The sequence below is a fragment of the Galleria mellonella genome, unplaced genomic scaffold (assembly GCF_026898425.1).
Source record: "Galleria mellonella isolate WM207_F2 unplaced genomic scaffold, CSIRO_AGI_GalMel_v1 utg133, whole genome shotgun sequence".
Lineage (NCBI taxonomy): Eukaryota > Metazoa > Arthropoda > Insecta > Lepidoptera > Pyralidae > Galleria > Galleria mellonella.
Window position 1 is genome coordinate 196,876 of NW_026441990.1, and position 21,854 is coordinate 218,729.

The following is a 21,854-nucleotide window of genomic DNA, read 5'->3' on the forward strand; positions in this document are numbered from 1 at the left end:
CCGATTTTGGTATGAACGAAAACACGAAATTGAGTCCGAAACTTCGGAATTTCATTTCATGTAGGCCCCCAGGTTTCGTTCCTTGACCGAAATATGTTCACCGACCGGGAGAAAAATACCAATCAATTCAAGAGTTTAGGCGTAAAAGTATAACAAAGGAGAAGGGACTGTTAATAATGGTATAGTATAGTAGTACCATTGCTGGTAATACGCCCTGTCAAGTTGACCTTCTCGCTGTTCCTTCTGGAAACCATCATGTTCAATTCCAAGTGTATCCATTGTGATGAACACTCATTGTGTAGTGTTCATCACAATGGACTACATTCTCACCTATCATCCCTCACTGGTGCCCCGCCAGCGTATATCGTTAGCGCAGGCGAGGTACCATTCCATTATCATTTATTAAAAAAAATTCCCTCTGGGGATAATTACCTACGTGCTAAAATACATCAAATGTGGCCTGATGAATTCAGCCAGAGTTTCTAAAATGAGACATATACATAGAGACCAAATACAAACGTTACGAATCAGATTTGCTGTTTAAAACTATACTTTTAAACAAGTTGAATTAAATATTTTTAATTTTCTGACCTACATGTTGTGGCATCGTCAACATCGCCAGTCGTAAAAGTCTTGTAAACAAAGAATAAGCTGTGAAGTCATGACTCGTTTCAAAAGTCCTCTGTCACAAATAGTTGCAGTAGACACTTTAAATAGACCAGAATTCAAGACAAAGAACTATACGGATCTAAGTCGGTTTCATTTTGTTCTCGAGACCATTAATATCGCCAACTTTCATAATTAATGCCTTTTGAGTTTGAAAATACAGTTTATTTTTGTAAATTAAGTAAATAAAGAGAATGTAAATAGTAATAATGGAAGATAAAAACATATTACCTCGACCTCAATTAGATAGGGAACAAGGGCGGGAAGGTGTTAATTTTCTGTAGTAATATTATATATAAAAAGGAAAGATCATTTATACTTTGTGTAGGGGGGCAAGATTGGAAACCCATAAGGATTACCATAGACATGACAATATACTTTGAAGTATCCATCGTACTGTTCATATCTCTAAGCGACAGTTACTGCTTTTTATCAAATATACCATCAGCTTGTTTGTCATTCCAAATTTCATAAAAAATCGTTTAACAGAGATTTTGTCAAGTCGTCTGCTTTAGTACTTCCCTTCCACTCACGTTTCAGCCGCTCTAGAAGTAGCTATACTTACATAATTTGGTTTGAAGGCCGGGATATAGCAGTGAAATTACAGAGCAGAGAGGCATAACATCTTACTCCCTTTTTCATTAAAACTAAGACCATGTACAAATCTATTTTAATTATTACAGTGTTTAGTCACTTGCTTTCAAATTGGGAATTTAACTTAAAAGAAAGAGACAAAACAGTTCAATAGCACAATAAAATAAAATAGGTTTATGTCACGTTTTTTTATAGTGTATAACATTAGTGGAGGCGGGATTATCATCCATTAAAAAAAGTCTTAAAAAAGGGCAACCCATACTATGCCCATCACGATGTGTTATCAGATATTCATGTTTGGCTATCAGCTTGTTTACCTTTCAAATTGTTATAAAAAAATAATACATCACATTATTCCCTCAGACTAAAAATAATCCTCGTCTTTGCTTCGCCCTAGTATAAGGACAATAAAAGTTTAAATTAGATATTTATTTTACTAAAGATCTTTATTATGATATACTCATCGTTTTCTAGTAACCTTAATTTAACCTATTCAATAAATCACGAATTTATTATTAAAAACTTATTTTACATATTTGCATCAGATACGAGGGGCATGACTAAAAGTCAAGGTGGTAAAAGTCATGACTCTTGTATCAATATTAGCATAATTTAAGCTTAAAATATGAATTCTAAAATAAAACGCTTATCTCATGTCCGTTTTCAGCCTAAACCTCAGACATCCGAAGATCACAGCGATTCAGAGGATGATAACAGTGAACATGATCCATCAGAGAAAGCTCCGCTGATGGGCAGCACGACAAGTTTAGCCTTGGCCAGCAAAAAGCCAGAAATTATTTCAAACATACCCAAAACGACCAACGATAAAGAGCAACCCTGTGACAAAGAGGCCGAGAAGGAAAATGATAAAGTTGTAGGGTCACAACCTGTAAAAAGGAGAAGTAAGTACAAAAGATTTATTTTACATTAATTTCTATTCAATACTAGCTTTTCACCACTTCATATACATGATTTTCAAAAGTAGGAAATCCACTTATACATGACGTATAAAAATAAAATATGCCAGTTCAAGTAAAACCTTCAGGAATATAACTGTGAAAACTGTATTGAGTTTGATGCAGTAGTTTTTGCGTGATGCCGGAACAAACATACAAAATTTCTAAAAATTATTGTGTTAACATCTATTGCTCTTATTTTTTTTTTTTCTTATATTCCAAGTATATACACCATCAAGTTATAATTTTATTTTATTACGAGTAATAAGATTATTAACTTTTTCCGTCTTCAAAAAGATTTTCAATTCGGTTATATTTTTTTATGTTCTAAACTGATTTGGAAAATTCTTTTTTTGTATCTAAAAACATATGTACTTACAGATTGGTCCAATAGAAATTTTATTAAAATCGGTTCAGTAATTTAGTTTTTAGACGGAAATAACTGGTTTTGTCACAATTGAAGTCTTTTTTTCGTTACACACAATCTTTAATTATTATTTATCTATACATGTAATAAAAATGTAAGTTTGACATGTCCTGTACATTGCTTAACTTTAAAAAAAATAGGTACATTTCATCACTTTCGAATTTTTGTTTGTTATGGAAAATAATTTGAATATTCAATAGATATACAGTTTGTTTAATTATAAATACAAGTTTCTCATTTAATGGTTTCACCATATATTTTATGATTCATTATTTCTGCGTAATATAAACCGGATTTTGTTATTCTAAAGAAACGTTTTGGAAAGTGAACCTTAAATACTGGAAGGGTCTGACTCACTACATAATTTCGTCAGGCGGATGCTAAAAGATCTAAATGTAATAATACTTAGATATTTAATTTACTTAACTATCAAGATATCACATTATTATTCGCCGCGTACCTCACAAAGTAGGTTTCCTTCATTTGTATTCAATTGATGCTTCGGTCTATAATGTTTTTTTTACATATAGAGCAATGTACTTTTTGGTGGTTACACGAGATTTTTTTTTATTTTAATTCCTTTTTTAATGTAATTGATATTTTAATTAAAACTGTCAACATAAATTGTTTCCATTCATATTGTTCAAAGCGTTTTGTGTGTATTTCAATTGTATTTATTTACGGAATAAGTAAGATTTCTGTCTGTTGTCTAATACCCATAGTATACTATCGGGTCTGTGCCTCTTCATGGCTGTGCTTGGTTGTTGTCTAGATGGCGCTATACGATGTGGTTCAAATTTTGTAATATTCTTTGATATCTCTATAAAAAAAATGTTTATAAATGTATTTCTTTTTCAGGTTCACAATCCCAGGATTCACCAGTAGTATTATCAGTTCTAGATGACGTTAAAAGGATAAAAGTGAATGATAAGAAGGGACCGCAAACGAATGGTGCAGTTTTGCAACAACCCACCAGTCTTTATCCGCATTTATCAGACATTGAAACTGATAATTCTCACACTCCAGAGGAATATTCCGACTGTGGTGGATCAAGGTGCGGACATTATACCTTAGAATGTATATTCTTTTTCCTTTGTATTTGAATTTTCAGGTTAGATTTTAATGGGACAAAAAATCAAAATGGTTGCTGGAAATTAGAAGAAGAAAAACATACATACATACATACATACATATCTGTCACGCCTGTCTCCCATTAGGGTAGGCAGAAACAATGGAACGCCAAATGCTTCGATTCAAACAAACCTCTTTCGCTTCTTCCACATTCATCAATCTTGTCATACACGCTCGTCGGTTACGGGTACTTTTAATTTGGCCCTTCTTCAGCACGTCGCCTATTTGGTCGACATACGTCCGTCTAGGGCGGCCCCTACCGACATCTCCATTCATTCTTGCTCGATAAATCTCTTTCGTAATTCTTCTTTCATCCATCCTCTCCAAATGACCAAACCAACGCAACATTCCTTTTTCAATTTTTGTCACTACATCGTCTTTCAGTCCACACTTCTCTCTAATCACACTGTTTCTTACTCTATCTTTTAAAGTAATACCACACATACTTCTCAAAGCTCTCATCTGTACAGCATTTATCTTACTTTCATGCTTCTTCTGCCATACCCACGATTCGCTTCCATACATGAGTGTTGGTGTCAGTACTCCTTGAAATATAGCAAGGCGAGCTTTGCTCGATACATTTTTACTTGACATAATCGAGAGCAGTGCACCGTTAACACTGTTTCCCGCTTTTACTCTCCTCTCAATATCTCTGTCACACTTCCCATCCCTCGTAAACAAAGAACCTAAATATAGAAACTCACTCACTTGCTCTACTTTTTCATCTCCTATCATAATCTGGCATGCCGTTAAACTTTCATTTCTCTCAAAAACCATTACCTTCGTCTTCTTCGCATTTATTTTCATACCTTTTCTTGCATACGCTTCATTCATTATAGTCACCATTTGTTGTAATTCATACTCCGACGATGCAAAAAGTACTTGGTCGTCGGCGTATAAAAGAGTCTTAAACAGAGACTCATTCATCCTGAATCCACAATTAGATCCTTTCAAATCGGTCGGAAAGAAGAAACATGCAGTTGTCTTTTAGTGCCAAGCTGAAAAAAATGTTTTCAAGAGTTTATTAAACATCGGAAGAAAAACATGCAGTTGTCTTTTAGTGCCAAGCTGAAAAAAATGTTTTCAAGAGTTTATTAAACTTGTCATAGTCCTGTCAGGAAATGAAGGCAACAATTTTAATATGTGCATTTTAAATAAACATTATTATTAAATGCTGGCAACACTCGACAAACTTGTAACTGTGTTGAGAATGTTCACGGTCGGTCTTTTGCCTGTTTGTTATAAAAAAGAGTTTTGTAACTTTATAAAATTGGTACATCCTGGATTTAAAATGCACGATGTACCAAAACATATTTAAAAAAGTATACGTGATATTTATTTATTTCAATCCTTTAATCGACTTGTACTTGCCAGACTAGTTTTAGTATAGGTATAGTTGACTACTAAATATCTAGTTGACATTGAGATATATCTCAGCCATTTATTTATATAATGTATCATAATATCACACGTATATATATAATTAAATGAAAATTAATTACAAATTGCATAACATACGTTTTTATGGCACATAAAATGGCATAAAATAGAGTTGATGCCTTCATTTTAATAAATTTAATTGCCCACCAGTGGACGCTGAATAGAGTTATCATTTTTATTTTATTATTAAAATTTTATCTATAAATTAGGCCAATGATTGCTAAAAATTCTGAATTCTATTGTATATTCACAATAATATCGATTCTGTAATATCACGGTCTAATTTTGAAAACAGCCAATTTAATATCTAATTATAATATTAATAACTTTTAATATAATGCTGGCTTCATTATTTGTAAATAATATCTATTTGTTAATACATAAGGTTGTATATTCAACGACTGTATTTATGAGCAATAATAATTTGCGAATTATCAAGTACTTATGTACCTAATATTGACTGGTAGCTAATATTGTAGTGCCTGCGTATTTAGACTGAAATTTGACTTAACTTTTTCGATGACTTTTTAATACATATTGTCCTTTCTATTAATAGTTTGCATTAGGTCAATATTTAATATATAAATCAATTACTAAAACATAATTGAATCTATCATGAGTAATTAAATTTTTATCGATATCTCTTTTTATATTGTCGATATTAAGCGTTTAAAATTACACTATTACATCTCAGGGCTGCGAATTTGAACCCACACTATATAAACATTTATGTTTGTGTATATCTATTCATATTCATCTTTGTTTTATATGTATAATATTTTCTAATTTACTCTTTATTACACCATTTAAATAATAATACAAAAAAATATGTATTTACAAAAATACGTATCTAAGTATATAGTATCCACAGTACAAGCTCTGTTTAGTTTAAAAATAAATGTCAGTGTGTAATATGTACGGTGATATTGATTATAGTATATTTAACTTAAATTACAGTAAATATGCAAGTAATACTTCCTAAGTAACAGCACATTAAGCTGTCATGATTGTATGGGAGGAGAGCTTAAAATAATTTGTCTTTTGTCAACGCATGTTTCTTTTTGGTAAAAATGTTCAGTTACACTACCTTAAAATGACGGAAAGATTTCGATTTCACTCAAAACAAGCATTGTTTTGCTCCATATTTACCGACTACTAGGTTCATTTTTTCTATCCTCTTAACTAATTTCTTAAGTCGAAATAAGGAATATACATTTGAAATAAATTCGTCTAACGTCAATATTTGATTGAAATGTGTGTATTTTAAAAAAGAAAGAATAATCCATTTTTTTTTTTTTTCATAAGAACCTGACTTCATCCAAAGAATAATTTTTAAAATATTGCCGAATTGGTGCATTCATTCTCGTGTTTTGCGCTTAGTAACACATTTAGCGATTCATTTTAATTTATATACGAGAGGATTTATTATTAATCTACTCGTTCATCGTTCGTATTTCATATAATAAATATAATTATCAATCAAAAATAATCTCGATGACATTACGATTCAACTGATGAAATGAGGAATGATTTCAACAATTGATTTATTTCACTGTTACGAGCGATTGAAAAATAGTATCGTGTACTATTGCGGTTTTCATTATAAGAATCGAGCCACTGCTATGAAAATAGTTAACGATAGAAAGTACGCAAAATAACAGATAATACAAATCAACGGCCGATATGACTATCATTAGGAAGGATTTCAACCTTGCCCGTGGCATGGTTTCCACAAGAAGGCCGCAGTTAATGTACCTTAACCGGTTTAGTTCGTACTACGTTTTAGCCAGTAGGTGCAAGAATATATGAATCGACGCAATAACAATACACACATATTCTATTATGAAGTAACCTCAAAACAACAATTATTTTATATTATTATATATGTATGTCAATTTTGAAGATTCATTTTGAATTGAATATATTAATTCTGTACAATTCTCTATGCAAGAAAAAATAATATGCAATATATACTTTGTTTGTATATACTTTCGTAATATATGTATGTTTAGGTAATATCCGTGTATGTATGTATTAAATATAGGACTTGAATCAATTCAATGAATAAATATTTTACTAAATAAGTAAATTCACATTTAAAATCAGTGTATCAATAAACTAATGTTCATATTTTACCCACGCCATTGCAAATGCAAATTGCAAGTAGTTACTTCAATATTTCATAATAATTAGTAATATTACGCCAAGTTCGAGCGGAAGTCATTCAAAGAGTTCTAGTATTACACCTGTATGTAACTTTAAAGGAAAATATATATAATTTGTTCTTAAGTGTGTGTATGTGCTGTAGTGTTTATTTATTTTTTACGAAATGTATGTGTATAAGACAATTTTAATAACTTCTCTCCCAATTAACCCTAGGGAAGTGTTAAAATGCTCGAATGCTGTGATAGTATTCATTGATATACATACATACATATTAAAAACATATATATATATATATATATATATATATATATATATATATATATATATATATATATATATATATATAAAGTGCTATAAGTATACATAAATTTTAAGTCCTGTCAACGAAACTGGACATTTTTACCGTAAAAATGTAGGTCGAAAAAAGGACAAAATATTTGAAGCCTCTCATACTAAAACGGTGGCGTGTTCAGCTGTATAAAATTTATAGTCTTATTTGAATTTTTGATTTACGAAATTTCTACCCTAATGTGTTTTATAGCAATTCTCAGTTATGTTAACGAATTCTACTTTAACCTACATACAAATACAGTGGACAAACTAATTTTTTAAATCAATAAAATTACTTGGTGGAACAAAATATTTGCATTTGTTTTCGACAATATTGACAGATGACACTCCAAATTACATTTTTATATTATTTTGGCATTTGTATTAACTTATTGGGTAATGTATGCATTTTATATTCGACAGTTAAATATTTACATTCACGTAATCACATTACGCAATATTTAATGTGTTCGAGCCTTTTTTCCTTATTAATATTATTGAAGAAAAAAAAACTGTAGACACTGATATATATATTAAAAATATCATAGTTTAAATAAGACTGTATTACGTTTAGTAAATGTTGTCAAATTATTATTATTATTAAATAGTATTGTATCTCATATATATTTACATGTTCATATATTACTAAGTATTGTAAAATAAGCTTATTTAATTATTTATAGGCACTAAAATCGATAAATAGAATATTCAAAATAGTCATATGTGAGTACATACAAAGTATTATGAATAGAATAGGGTATGTATATGCAATAGTAATATATCAGCATTAATAATCTTTTTTTTTTTTAATGGATGATAATGGAATGGTAACCCCACCCGCGCTGTCGGTATACACCGGCGTGGCACCAGTGAAGAATGATAGATGAGGATAAAGTAGGTCAGTTAGCCCACCGTGACGAATTCAACAAGAATTGTTCACGATGGTTTCCAGGGGGAACCACGTGGAGGTCGACCTAATAAGGTATATTGCTAGCAATGGGGCTGTCAAACTCCATTGCTTACAATCCTTTTCCCCCCTCATAATCATATTAAAATGTAAATAATTTCATGCCTATTTTTGAAAACATTTTTAAATGCATTAAAGTAATTAATTTGTGCGTCTTTAAGGAATCGTACGAATGTTTAATTCAGAGTAGGCCCCCCATCGGCCCAAGACAGTTTCTTTAAGAGAAAATTACGTTTGAATATCTGTTTTTAACCCTTTGACCGGGCATCTTGCGATTACCGCGTGCAGTGTCTACTACTTTATTTTGCACATCCCGCGATTTCGACGTGCTTACATTTTTATATTTATTGACGTTGTTATACGGCGATTTTTGTTATGATTGATTGATATTGTTTCTCAAAATCTCGCTAGATGGATAAATACTCATACTGCTATTTGTTGACAAGGCGATCTGTTTTATTGTTGCGAAAAAAAATACGCGGTCAGAGGGTTAATAAATTTTCAAGAAAATATTGTTTTTTTTTTTTTATTTTTTATTTTATTTTGGTGTATTCCGTAACGCATTTAAATTTTTATTGTACGTAGAATATTATTGTAACAATTTTTTTTTTGGTGTGCGAGACCAGCTTGGTTAATCCGGCAGTGGTTATATTGAATAATTCAAATTTGTTCATCTTTGTGATATTATATTTGGATGACTCATGTTTGTGTGGTTGCAAGTATGGAATGAAAATAGAATATGGATTGAAACTAACTTAGGTAACTTACTAACTTAAGTAGTGCAGACATTAGGAACGCACATAATTTTGTTTTTTTTTTTTTATATTTGAAAGTTCGCTTCTATCAGTCCAGTGGGTTTTTTTTTACTTAATTAAATGTGACTTATTTTACTATGCATGCTTGTAACTATTGGATGCAAGTTACATGATGAACTTGCATTTAATTTTGTTATTGTTATATGTATAAGATTTGTACAAACTTTCACCTATAAGATTGCAAAATGAAAACGGTATAATAAGCGTTTGTTGATTCTGTTGTTAATATATATAAGTACAAGATTTTGTATGTCTAGTAATATCGTCATGCAATTCATATCATTATTACTGCCAATGTCTCTATCATCTGTCAAAATTCAAACATTTTTTCATATTTATCATAATAATTAAAAAAAAAGTAGGTATTATGTAGTGAACTAAAAAAATAATTTTGCACAATTATATGTTGTAATTAAGAAGGTAAAAAAGTATTTTGTACATTCAAAAGCATTTCCAAGTTGATAGAAAAAAAAAAATATTGAAAATTGACAGCTAATAGACGTTGGCACAGTTTTGTATGAATGTTCTCTTAATAAGTTAAGCTTACTTAAATAGCCATAGATTATAGAAATAAGGATATTGTGTAATAATAACGCCTTTTTGGTAAGCAACAATGTTATTTCAGTAGTATGTGTGTTATTAAATAAATAGAAGTTATGTATTTAAAACAGAACTATCCTGTTAAGCCACTTCGTTTGGTAAAGAGACTTGATCATCTCCTCGAATTATGTAATAGTAAAAATTACCGAAATTGTAAAATGCAGCAGCCTATTTCTATTTTACCTAATATATTTGTGATATGCTGTTGGATATGCAGCAATATGCTATTAGATATGTTCTAATTTTAAATCTTTGACATTATTACTCTATGATTTTAACGAATTTATGATTTATATGCTATTTTGACTCGAAAAACAGAATGTAAAATCTCGACAATTATTCTGTTCCTATCAGCATAAAATTATATGCCCATACATTGGTCGTAGTGTGGTAACCTATAGATTTTTGCTTAATCAATATCCTATAGCATTCAACACTGGAACGTATGCAATATATTTCCCATACCTTAGTAATTTTATAAGACGATTGAAGGAGAAAAAAAATGTTATTTAAGAGAGGCATTGATTTTATGTGAATGAGGGGAACCCGAGGCACAGTTACTGAGTCCATCAATGCCTTTGCGGCCAAGGCTTGTAATGTACTTTTCTCAAATAATGCGCGGAAATTATTCAAATTCACGTTATGTTTCATTAAAATTGTGTATTTTAGCATTGAATAGATGACCCAAAGCGTTGTGGGCTTCACTTTCTTGGCGAGTTCGCCGAAATAAGCCAGAAAAACATTTTCGGATAAGGATTTCGATTTTCTTTCATTCTTCCATTTTCATAGATTTTCAAATATTTTTCTTTAGATTTTGGCGGCAACAAGTTTTCTACTACGGCTCTTGCTGCCTCTTGAATTTCAGGTGGCGTTAAAATAATTTCATTACACTCATTGTCTTCACTTGATTTTTTTTTTAGTACGTTTGTTCCGTTTGGAACAGGCTAAGGTCGGAGACCATGCTGCCTAGTCTTCAAAAAGATAATTTGTCTGGAATTCTTCACTTGAACTCATTTTGTCAAATACAAAAGTATTTAAAACCAATGACGAAGTTGACGAACAACTAATAACAATAGTTTTTTACGCGCCAAAGTATTTTTTTTTTTTCACTAAACAGCTTTCTATGTGCAAGCCAGTTCGTAATTTAAATTAAACCTTTGATAAGTTACTTCTGTGATCGCCATGTTGCGGAGTAGAAGATCGTTCCATTTTTAAATTACACGACAAATACGATTTTACATAGTAATTTATTTGGCCGCTAAACACGACAGATATGGATATTCATACAACTATTGCCGGCCGCTGCTCGACCAGTACCGCAAGTTCGATTTATCTCAAAGAAGGTTGTCAAAATAATGCTCTTATTTCCAAGCATGATTCAGAAAAAAAAAATTATTTAATAGAATTTTTTTTATTAATGTATGTAAAGCCAGTTACTGCCTACATCTTTGCACGTAATGTTACATATAACACTCAGCATTCGTGTATTTAGAATGGTGAATGGAGTTAAAAAATCTAGATTAGATCATAACCTACATAACCTACAATTAATCTATGAGAAATTTGATGGGATTAGTAAATTAAATTAAATAGCTTTCGAAATGCGATAAAAATAATAATTCAAAAAGACGAAATGTGAACGAGTCCGACTTTTTGTCAAATATCACTTGATAAACATGGCTTGCATTAATTAATTGTGCAAGGTTTTTTTTTTTTTTTGGATACATCTTTTTCAACATTGAATAAGTCTAAAGAATAATTCTTTATATTTTTATTGCTGTGACATCATAAACGACATATTCTTACTACAATCTTTTTGTATATTGGTAGAGGGAAAACTTGTGAAGAGCTGTTTCCGTGTTGTATGCTATATAATAAATACATATCGAAAAATATTATTTCATTAGCGCCTTTGTGTTTAAAATATTAATTACAGTAATTTATTTTTTCTTAATATATTGACTGCACTTGAAAAATTAAATATGTATCAATAATAATTTTGTCATATAGCAATTATTTATAAACAATTATGTCATAGAGGATTATGATAAATTTTTTAACTTATTCTAAACAAATAATAATATAATTTACCTTTTCAGCTTCTTAGTATGTTTAAGTTTTATGGTCTGTGATAAAATAGATATGTTTTTTCCTATAATTTTGTATCAATAAAGATTTTTTGCATTAATTTTTTTTTTTCATTCTCCTCGATTTTGTTGTGGGATTTTGGTGAAATTATATCAATTGCAACTCAGTATGTATTTCAAAACAAAACATTATAATTATTTAAATAAAATAAGTGCAAATAAATAAATAAATTCCACGAAAATCTAAGAAAGTATGGTCAGCACGTAAAGTCGATTTGCAATTTAATAATAATACTATTTGAAATTACTTATTAAGATTTCGAAAGAACATGATAAGTACATAGTGTCGTTGCATATATATATAATAATAAATTAATTTTGTCCTTTAACGATGTTTATCCAATTCTCGTGTTAATGTTCTTGAGGGGTTTAAGAATGCAATTATGTTTATTGTTTTGGAATGATTTTAAGGTTGAAAGTCATAGAAGGAACATCATACTTTTTTTTTATTTATTGCTAGTTTAGCAATTTGTACGCATGATTGAGAAACAAATTCATTGACACATTTTTAATATAAATCAATTCTTCTTTATGTATGGTACAACAAAATCCAATTACTAAGTATAATCTACACACTTCTTTGTCTATACATTTATATTTATTAGTTACTAGATTTTGTTCACGATTCCATCCGCATGACCAAGTGGTCTACCATGAAATGAAATTCCGAACCTTCGGGCTCAATTTCGTGTTTTTGTTCGTATCAAAATCGAGCCAGTAAATGGAGCTTAACATTTCGTTCATCATAAATCCTATTCTAATAGTTCAAAGGAACGATATATTTGAACATTTTTAATAATTTTAAACAGCTTGTATTATGTAATTTTAACATCAAATTTCTGTTTCGTTCGTCCCTGAAATTTCGGAAAATACTTCATGGTAGGCCCTCAGGATATGTTTACTGCCCACGATAAAAAGTAGACTATATCCTCTTCCATCCCATATAGTACGTGTATATCAAAATTCATTTTAATTGATGCATCCTTTAAGGAACCATAAAGTAACAAAGAAATAAACTTATTTTCACATTGATAGATAGAAGATAGATATTCTTTATTGTTTCTTCTAAAAGATTACAATAATAAACTTATTATAAATATAAACAATTACAAGAAATAATCACATTGAGAAAACAATGGGCGACCTTATCGTTAAAAGCGATCTCTTCCAAGCAACTTTTGGATGGAGAGGAGTAATTATAAACAATTTCGTTGGAGGCACGATAAACAATTATAATGTGATACATGTAATAATATAAATATATATATTTATATTAGTAAGGAGTATAATATACTCATAATCGCTATAAACCACGTGCAGTTGGGTCGTAACAGTCATAGTGTCATTGTATATTTCACAACTCGGTTCAATGTACACACATATATAATATGTATGTACTTTGCGTTCCTATGATGTTTACAATAATAATTCATTAATGAATTACTCGGGCCCCAATTTTGCTATTCACTTAAATTACTTACTACTACTAATATACTTATATTAGAATGATAATGCCGTATCAGTCATATGTATAAAATACCTATTTGACATCCTATTAAACCCTTTCACTGCTGTGCAGAGTTTTTTTTTCTCATGAGCGAAAATGAAGTAGCCCAAGCTTGATCTTATGGGAGAGACATACTTCCTAAGATATATGGTTTTATTTCAAAATTTCCTTCTAAGCAGTAGTGAGTTCTCTGTCACTACCATTGACGTATTTAAGATTATTTTCCATGGAGGGGGGGTGGGGGGAGGGTCTGAGGTCTGGTCTTTATATATATAGCCTATAGCTGAAAGTTTCGTTTCTTATTTTAGAAGAGCACCAGACAATATTAGTGTGCCCCACCACTCCTAAATAACCGCACTTAATACGCCCATGCTGTCACCACATACGAATTAACAATATAATAGTTTAGAAGTTACTGTCTTGCAGAATTAATCCAATATTGTAGTTTCGATGTAACTTATCATAAAACCGAGCCCAATCAACACAAAGGACACGATCAGAGAAAGATTTTGTACAAAAACCGTCTGCTTGGATACCATTTTCTCTTTTATGTTTCTGCCGTTAATCAGCTGTGCTTTCATGGCTGTGTTTCAGTTTGAAGTTTGTGAATTTCACTATCATATGATAGTGAAATTGTAGGACAAGGTATCCCTCATGCTATTTTTGAAGACCATGGTTTTCAAAAATAGCATGAGGGATACCTTGGGCCTTGCAGTACCTATGGCCCATTTCCTGTCTACAAGCGACAGTTACCGCTATCCATCAGGTGGACCGTCAGCTTATTTGCCATTTTAAGTATCAACAAGAAACACATGATTCTTGGTACACTAAAAATGTTATTCTCAAAAGTTATAATCTGATCTCTATATACATCAACAATTTAGATGCAATCACGTTAACCCCTATAGCAATTCATACATACATACATACATATCTGTCACGCCTGTCTCCCATTAGGGTAGGCAGAAACAATGGAACGCCAAATGTTTCGATTCAAACAAACCTCCTTCGCTTCTTCCACATTCATCAATCTTTTCATACACGCTCGCCGGTTACGGGTACTTTTAATTTGGCCCTTCTGCAGCACGTCGTCAACGTACGTCCATCTAGGGCGGCCCCTACCGACATCTCCATTCATTCTTGTTCGATAAATCTCTTTCGTAATTCTTCTTTCATCCATCCTTTCCAAACGACCAATCCAACGCAACATTCTTTTTTCGATTTTTTATTTCACTGCAATTCACTGCTATGTATTGATTAATATTCTACAAAATCCATGGCCAATATATGTCAAACATGTGTAGTAATTATAGCATATTTGCTCCAAATTACGGAAAACTCAATTGCCTCTAAATAGTCGCATGATAGATAATCACTGTATTTTAATTATATTTAAACCACATAAATAACTTTGTAATTAGCTGACAAGATAGGCGTCTAAAATTTAATTTTTTCTTTCCCTAAAAACCATAATCGAACTATCACGAATTTAAAAAAAAATAGCCTATTCAACCCACAAATTCCCGAAATTTTTATATAATTTTTAAACAAGCTGATGCATAATTTGGTCATTACAGACATTTTATTTTTATTTGTATAGAAATTAAAAATACTATCTCGGGTCTTGTTTGTCAAAAGTTGAACTGTCGGGTATGCCAACAAAAACAAGAATCTGATGACGAATTTGTTGATTTGGAAATAAAACAATTTATTAACAAACTCTGCGGTAACAGAGTAACAATATAATGTGTCATTACTTCCTATCATCCCGAGGATGTCATAAGAAATGGATAAGTGAACAAAGTACAATATATAAGTGTAGCAAGACTTCAAATTATAGCCTATATCAACTTTTTTTTTATACAACTTAGAATGACAATCAAGCCGTCGCCTAGAGACATGAGCAGTACCATGGACATAACAGAGTATACTGTTTCGCTCATGATTCCCCCCATGCGTTGCCAGTCCTGAGGACTCAGATTTTATTCCTCTGTACCCTGTAAATTCACGCCATATCCCACCCTTTAAACCGAAACACAACTATGCAAACACAACTGCTTCACGCTAGAAACACGAATAGGATAGAGGTACCCAAGCAATCGACTTTTGTACAAAGTCTACCTCTGGTGACAAACCTGCTTGGCCGACGTGATAATAGCCTCTCCTCCTCATAATCATATCCTCCTTTTTGGGACAGAGAACAATGCCCAGCTGTAAACTGTTTATTATTTAAATTTCGAAGTTATTGTATAAATTTAGAATGCGTTCCTTTTATATGACAATTCCAGTGGCTTTCAAAGTGGTTGTTTGCTCATATTATACGATAGGCGCTTGGTTATATTTCATTTATGTTGACGAAATAGGCAAAATGCTGAAGAATGGCCAAATTAAAAGTACCCGTAAACGGCGAACGTGTATGAAGATTGATGGATGTGAATGAAGCGAAAGAGACTTGTTTGAATTGAAGCATTTGGGGTGTATTGTTTCTGCCTGTCTCAATACAGGCGAGACAGGCGTGACATATATGTATGTATGTATATATTGATGTCGATTCTAAGATGCCGCTTTTCTAAACTTATCTTTCAACCTAATATTTTTATTTGATTCGAGTAGTTTCGCAAAATTACTATTTTATCAACAAACTAAATTTACGATAAATTTAACTTAAATTTATTAGAAATTTAGTTCTCATTAGTGCATAGAATTAAGTTTTCGCTATCACGTCAAATTTATTTTAAGTTTAGAGATAGGATTAAAGTAATGGTGCCTCAAAATTAACCCCATTGTTACCACAGATAATATAAGACTATACTTTTAGTGATGATCCTTTTGTTATCCGTTACCCGAGTTGCATTCATTGAATAATGCCTACATACTGAGATCCCATATAATTTAATAATGGTTATTTATAATATATTACCTTTTTACACCAAAATCAAACAACAAATCTAGGAGGATGAAAAAAAAATACAGTAAAATAATAATATGTAGTTAATAAGACGTAATACATTTAATTTATTTTGAATATCGTAAAATCTACTAAATATAACACTTAAAGTCTTTTATTCTATTGCATATTTTAAATTTTATTCTCTTTCATGTGTTTTCAGTATGGAAAATCTAAACGACAATTTAAATAAATCCGACAATTGGGCAGAGACATCCTTCGGTCGTGAGGTTATGAATGTGAGTTTATAATTTATTCATTATATTTTACAATATAGTTTGTATTAAAAATATAGATAGTTACTCTTTATTGTTCCTGTCAAAAGATTGCAATAGTAAACTTATTATAGATACAAACAATTAATTTATTAGTTAGAAATTACAATATCAATAATGTCAAGTCTTGTACTTTATTCCTAAGTAGCATATTCAAATAAGAAAATGTTTATTTCCTATTCTTGTTTAAACGACTTACTTTACAAATTTTTTTTTTTCTTTTTTTTTCTGAAAACGAACATTTTTCCTTACATGAAACGAACGTGATAGTTCAAGGAGCACTTTTTTGTCCGTCAAAATCTAATAAGTACTTAGTTGCATCGTATAATGCACATTATTGATTAATTGTATATTGATTATTAAGTCTGTCTGTAGTACAAAGAATGTCCACGTTATTAATAATCCCTCAAACAGTATTACCAGTCGTTGAAAGGGCCTTTATGAAAATTTAACATACAATATAAATATTTTCAGGTGGTAAAGAAAAATAACACTAGTTACAAAAAAGCAGTTCGATCGAACGAATCGGACAGTTCGCAAAGTGACTGTGACAGCGAACTTAATGATATGTTGGATGAAGCTCTGAACGAAGAACTGGAAGGTCCCACCCCACCTAAGCTCAACAAGGTAACAACAAAAAAAAATTATAAAATTTAATACATTATTTACTACTCTGACGACGCAAGCAGACGTGTGCCATAGAGGTCTATTTTCGGTGAAACCTAAATCATTAGCATCCTTTTAAGTTCTACTAGGCATGGGTAATATTGGTACTGCTCCAATATCTATATATTGGGTTCTTTCGGATATTGATGGCGGGAAAAGGTTTATCACCTATTTCGATATCTCCCGTACTGGTCAGATAATTCTATTAATTTTTATAATTTAAATATTGTATAGATATTTAACATATTTTTTATTGGGTCAATATAGATATTGTATATTAACTAAAATATATAGATACAATACCCAGCACTAAGTTTCACTAATAAAACCGAACATTCATCCTAAAGAAACATAAGTTACACGACAAAAATTGTTCAGCTTTCCAACCCTTACACGGCGTAGCTAACTGTCTAGTAAATATGGGTAACTCCAATCCCTGTTTCAATAGGAAAATTGTTCAGTTTTATTAATAGAGCTGTCGCTTAATTGAGTACGAATTATTTAGATTTCACCTTGTATTCTTGTTTTCTCCATTTATTCATAATTCGATTCGTGACGCAATACCAGATAATCTTATAATCTTCCTCAAATTTATTCCTGACCCATTATCATGAAATATATACTATTTGATAGTAGGTACGTGTAATTAGATAGAGTTCGACTAGTTTCGGAATCAATTCATGATCCTTAATTATGAGTGACTGTGACGCGTGCACGAGCCTGACTACGTGCCTCGACTCGATTTAAGAAACCCACAACTTTATAGCTGAACCTCGATGTTATAATATTGCAAAAGTGAGAGCGTGAAAGAGGAAAATCTATCTCTCTCTTACTCGCACTTGACGTCGCCGAGGAACAGCTAGCCCGTATTTGCAGCATGGGAGCCTGTCATCAACAAGTTTCGTGTACCAGGAGAAGGCGCAGTTCAAGTCGCCGCTGAAATGCCAGCCGCCGGCGTGCGTGACCCCCGCGACCCCTTCCCGCGACAAGGGCAGCGAGCTGGTGCACAGCGTCAGTTTCTACAGGAGGATGCAAAGTGCTGTAAGTATTGACCGTAAAAATTATTGCTGCTGTTAATTCGTTATCATTTAATGAAATTATTTTTTATTATCACAGGAATATCACCTTTTTTATCACAATTTTTGCCGAATCTAGTTTTAGTTTTCTTAATTCCTATGTTTAAGTTAACATCTTATCCATATTTTTATACAAATTAAAAAAAACTGAAATTTTTTGCACTGCAAATTGTAGGAAATTAATCTAAGGTAATATCGTCAATTAAATAGTAAAAAAGGCAAAATAGAGGAGTTTTAAAATTTTTGTTTTTTTTTTTTTATTTCGTAAAAATAATATTAAATACCCATATATTAAATTTCATTCAAACCTATTGGGTCGTTTAAACGTTTTTGAGTAACAAACATCTATACAAACTTTCACATTTATAATATTAGAATGATGATTACATACCTATGAGTTATATTTCCGTATGATACCCTGTAGTCTTGGCATAGAATGGGCCACACCTTCCTTTCCCGTGAGTGCCGTAAGGGAACTTAATAATCAAGGGATGGACAGCAGCGTCCCTCTTAAAATATCACCAAAATATAACTGCGGTTGCCAACCCGCCTGCCAAACGTGGCAACTACTGGTAAAACTACCCTTATGTAAGTGGCCTATTTTTAGCAGTGGACAGTTTAAGGCTGATATGATTAAAAGTTATATTTCCAGTAAGTTTACCAGAGGGAGACTTTGTACAAAAGTCGATTGCTTGGGTACCTCTGTCCCATTCGTATTTCAACCGTGAAGCAGCTGTGTTTGCATGACTGTGTTTCGGTTTGAAGGGTGGGATATGGCGTGAATTTACTGGGTACAGAGGAAGAACACCTGAGTCCTCAGGAATGGCAACGCATGGGGGGTATCATGGGCGAAACAGTATACTCTGTTATGTCCATGGTACTGCTCATGTCTATAGGCGACGGTTACCACTTTCCATCAGGTGGGCCGTCAATTTTTTTTGCCATTCTAAGTTGTAAAAAAAAAAAAGTGAATCTTGTTCTCACCTTCCAGACGTCGACCCCGACAACGCCACTGCGCATCATCCGGCACCAGTCGCCGGAGCGCGACATCACCGCGACGCCGGACCCGACCGCCAACGTCACAACCGTGCGCCAGCGCATCAAGGAATTGCAGAACGAGATCACCAAGCAGCAAACTATTATATCACAGGTGGTACTTTAAAAATTCACTATTAATGTTATTAAGTAATTAATAACAATTGTCTTAACCAATATTATTAACAGGTAAGACTTGAGTTATTGTTTATCACTACATAGTATAAAACAAAGTCGCTGTCGCTGTCTGTCCGTCCCTATGTATGCTTAAACCTATAAAACTACGCAACGGATTTTGAAGCGGGTTTTTTTTTAATAGATAGAGTGATTAAAGAGGAAGGTTTATATGTATTAATACATGCATAATATTGTAGAGGAACACTGATAATTTTAGAGGTTTCTAATGTGATCTGATGTAATGTGCACCCGTGCGAAGTCGGGGCGGGTCGCTAGTAATAAACTCAAACAATACCTAATCGTTTTTAATACTATCATATTATATCAATAGATTTATAAAAAAAAAAAAACAAAAAAAAAACACGGAGATACTGAACTAATGTTACATATAAAGAAAAAAGTTGCGTTTGCATGATTGTGTTTCGGTTTAAAGGGTGGGATATGGCGTGAATTTACTGGGTACAGAGCAATAACACCTGAGTCAGGAATGGCAACGCATGGAGGTATCATGGGCGAAACAATATACTCTGTTATGTCCATGGTACTGCTCATGTCTATAGGCGACGGTTACCACTTCCCATCAGGTGGGCCGTCAGCTTGTTTGCCATTCTAAGTTGTATAAAAAAAAAAAGATTTTTTTGTATGTTAGTTTATTAAGAAACTACTTGACCGATTTCAAAAATTATTTCACTAATAGGAATCTACGTTATCAGCGAGTCACATGTCTGTATTTTATTTTATAATTAATAGAGATTACTTACGCGATGCCGGGGCGGGTCGCTAGTATAATTTTTGTTTACAATAATAATAATTAGTTTATTCATCTCCACAAATTACAGTGTATGGACAGGTTATTTACTTTATATAAAATGAAAGTATCGTAATTTGTGGAAGATCTGGAGCCTAAACTAAGTTGTAACTTGTATCTTAGACACCAGGTCCCCCCCAATAGTGATAATTCAAAGTAAAAGGTAGTTGCGTGGAGTATTTTCTTATTAGGTATTTGAAGTATTTACAATAATTCTAAATATTTATGTTCAACACATGGGAAATAGTGTGTAAACAATTTGTTTTTTTTTTCTTTTTGGTTTTATGAAAAGGTAGTTTTTTTTTGATGGGTGAAAATGGTATGGTAACCCCGCCTGTGCTAACGGGATACGCTGGCGGAGCACCAGTGAAGGGTGATTGATGAGAATGAAAACAGGCCAGTTAGCCCATCATGATGAATTCATCAGGAATTAACCATGATAGTTTCCAGGGGGAACCGCGAGGAGGTCGACCTGGTTGGGTATATTGCTAGCAATGGGTTTCTCAGTTTCCATTACTAATAATCCCTTTTCCCCCTATGAGAAGGTAGTTATCAATATTGTCAAAATATTAGCTTCTTTTCGGATTACATGTTATGACATGTTTATTTAATTGTTACAGGCCAGTCAAGCGTTAAATCTGTGTGCGGCGACCATTGAATTCAGTGGGTCCACTGAACAAGCCGAAGGAGAGAGATTACTTTTGTTAGCAAGTAAGTTATTACAGATATATGTATATAATAGTTCTCTAATTTATTTTCAGCCTTTAATTGTCTACTCTATCTATATAGGTACCTATGTTGGGTCCTTCTGGACATTAATAACGGACTAAAAGGAAATTGCCACTTCAGGCTCTGTCGGTTACTTTGGTTTTTCTCCGAATATTCTCGTTTCGAGCGTCATCTTGGACGTCATTATTAACAATGTCTTTCGCCGCAGCACACCGGCGGCAGGCGAGCGTGCACGAGGTACAGCGGCTGCAGGTGGAGGGCGCGGGCCCGGCCGCCGCCGCCGGCATGGCCGCGCTGCACATCAACAGCCTCGCCGTGCCCCTGCGCCGCGACTACATGCGGCAGCTCAACGCTGGTCAGTACTTATGGAATTTAGAATGGCAAGCTGACAGGCC

General features: G+C 32.4%; 1 protein-coding gene across 3 annotated transcripts in view; it reads left to right on the top strand.

Moving 5' to 3' along the window:
* Positions 1 to 21,854, top strand: part of LOC113511007 (anillin) — a 74,258-nt gene that overhangs the window by 39,998 nt on the left and 12,406 nt on the right. For 2 of the 3 annotated variants that reach the window (XM_026894555.3, XM_026894557.3), the window contains exons 9-16: positions 1,928 to 2,162; positions 3,502 to 3,697; positions 16,857 to 16,932; positions 17,443 to 17,595; positions 18,511 to 18,675; positions 19,702 to 19,860; positions 21,351 to 21,441; positions 21,668 to 21,814. In XM_026894555.3, coding sequence (XP_026750356.2) covers positions 1,928 to 2,162; positions 3,502 to 3,697; positions 16,857 to 16,932; positions 17,443 to 17,595; positions 18,511 to 18,675; positions 19,702 to 19,860; positions 21,351 to 21,441; positions 21,668 to 21,814 — 1,222 coding nt within the window. The remainder of the gene's footprint in view (positions 1 to 1,927; positions 2,163 to 3,501; positions 3,698 to 16,856; positions 16,933 to 17,442; positions 17,596 to 18,510; positions 18,676 to 19,701; positions 19,861 to 21,350; positions 21,442 to 21,667; positions 21,815 to 21,854) is intronic. The other variant, XM_026894556.3, reaches the window with a different exon arrangement.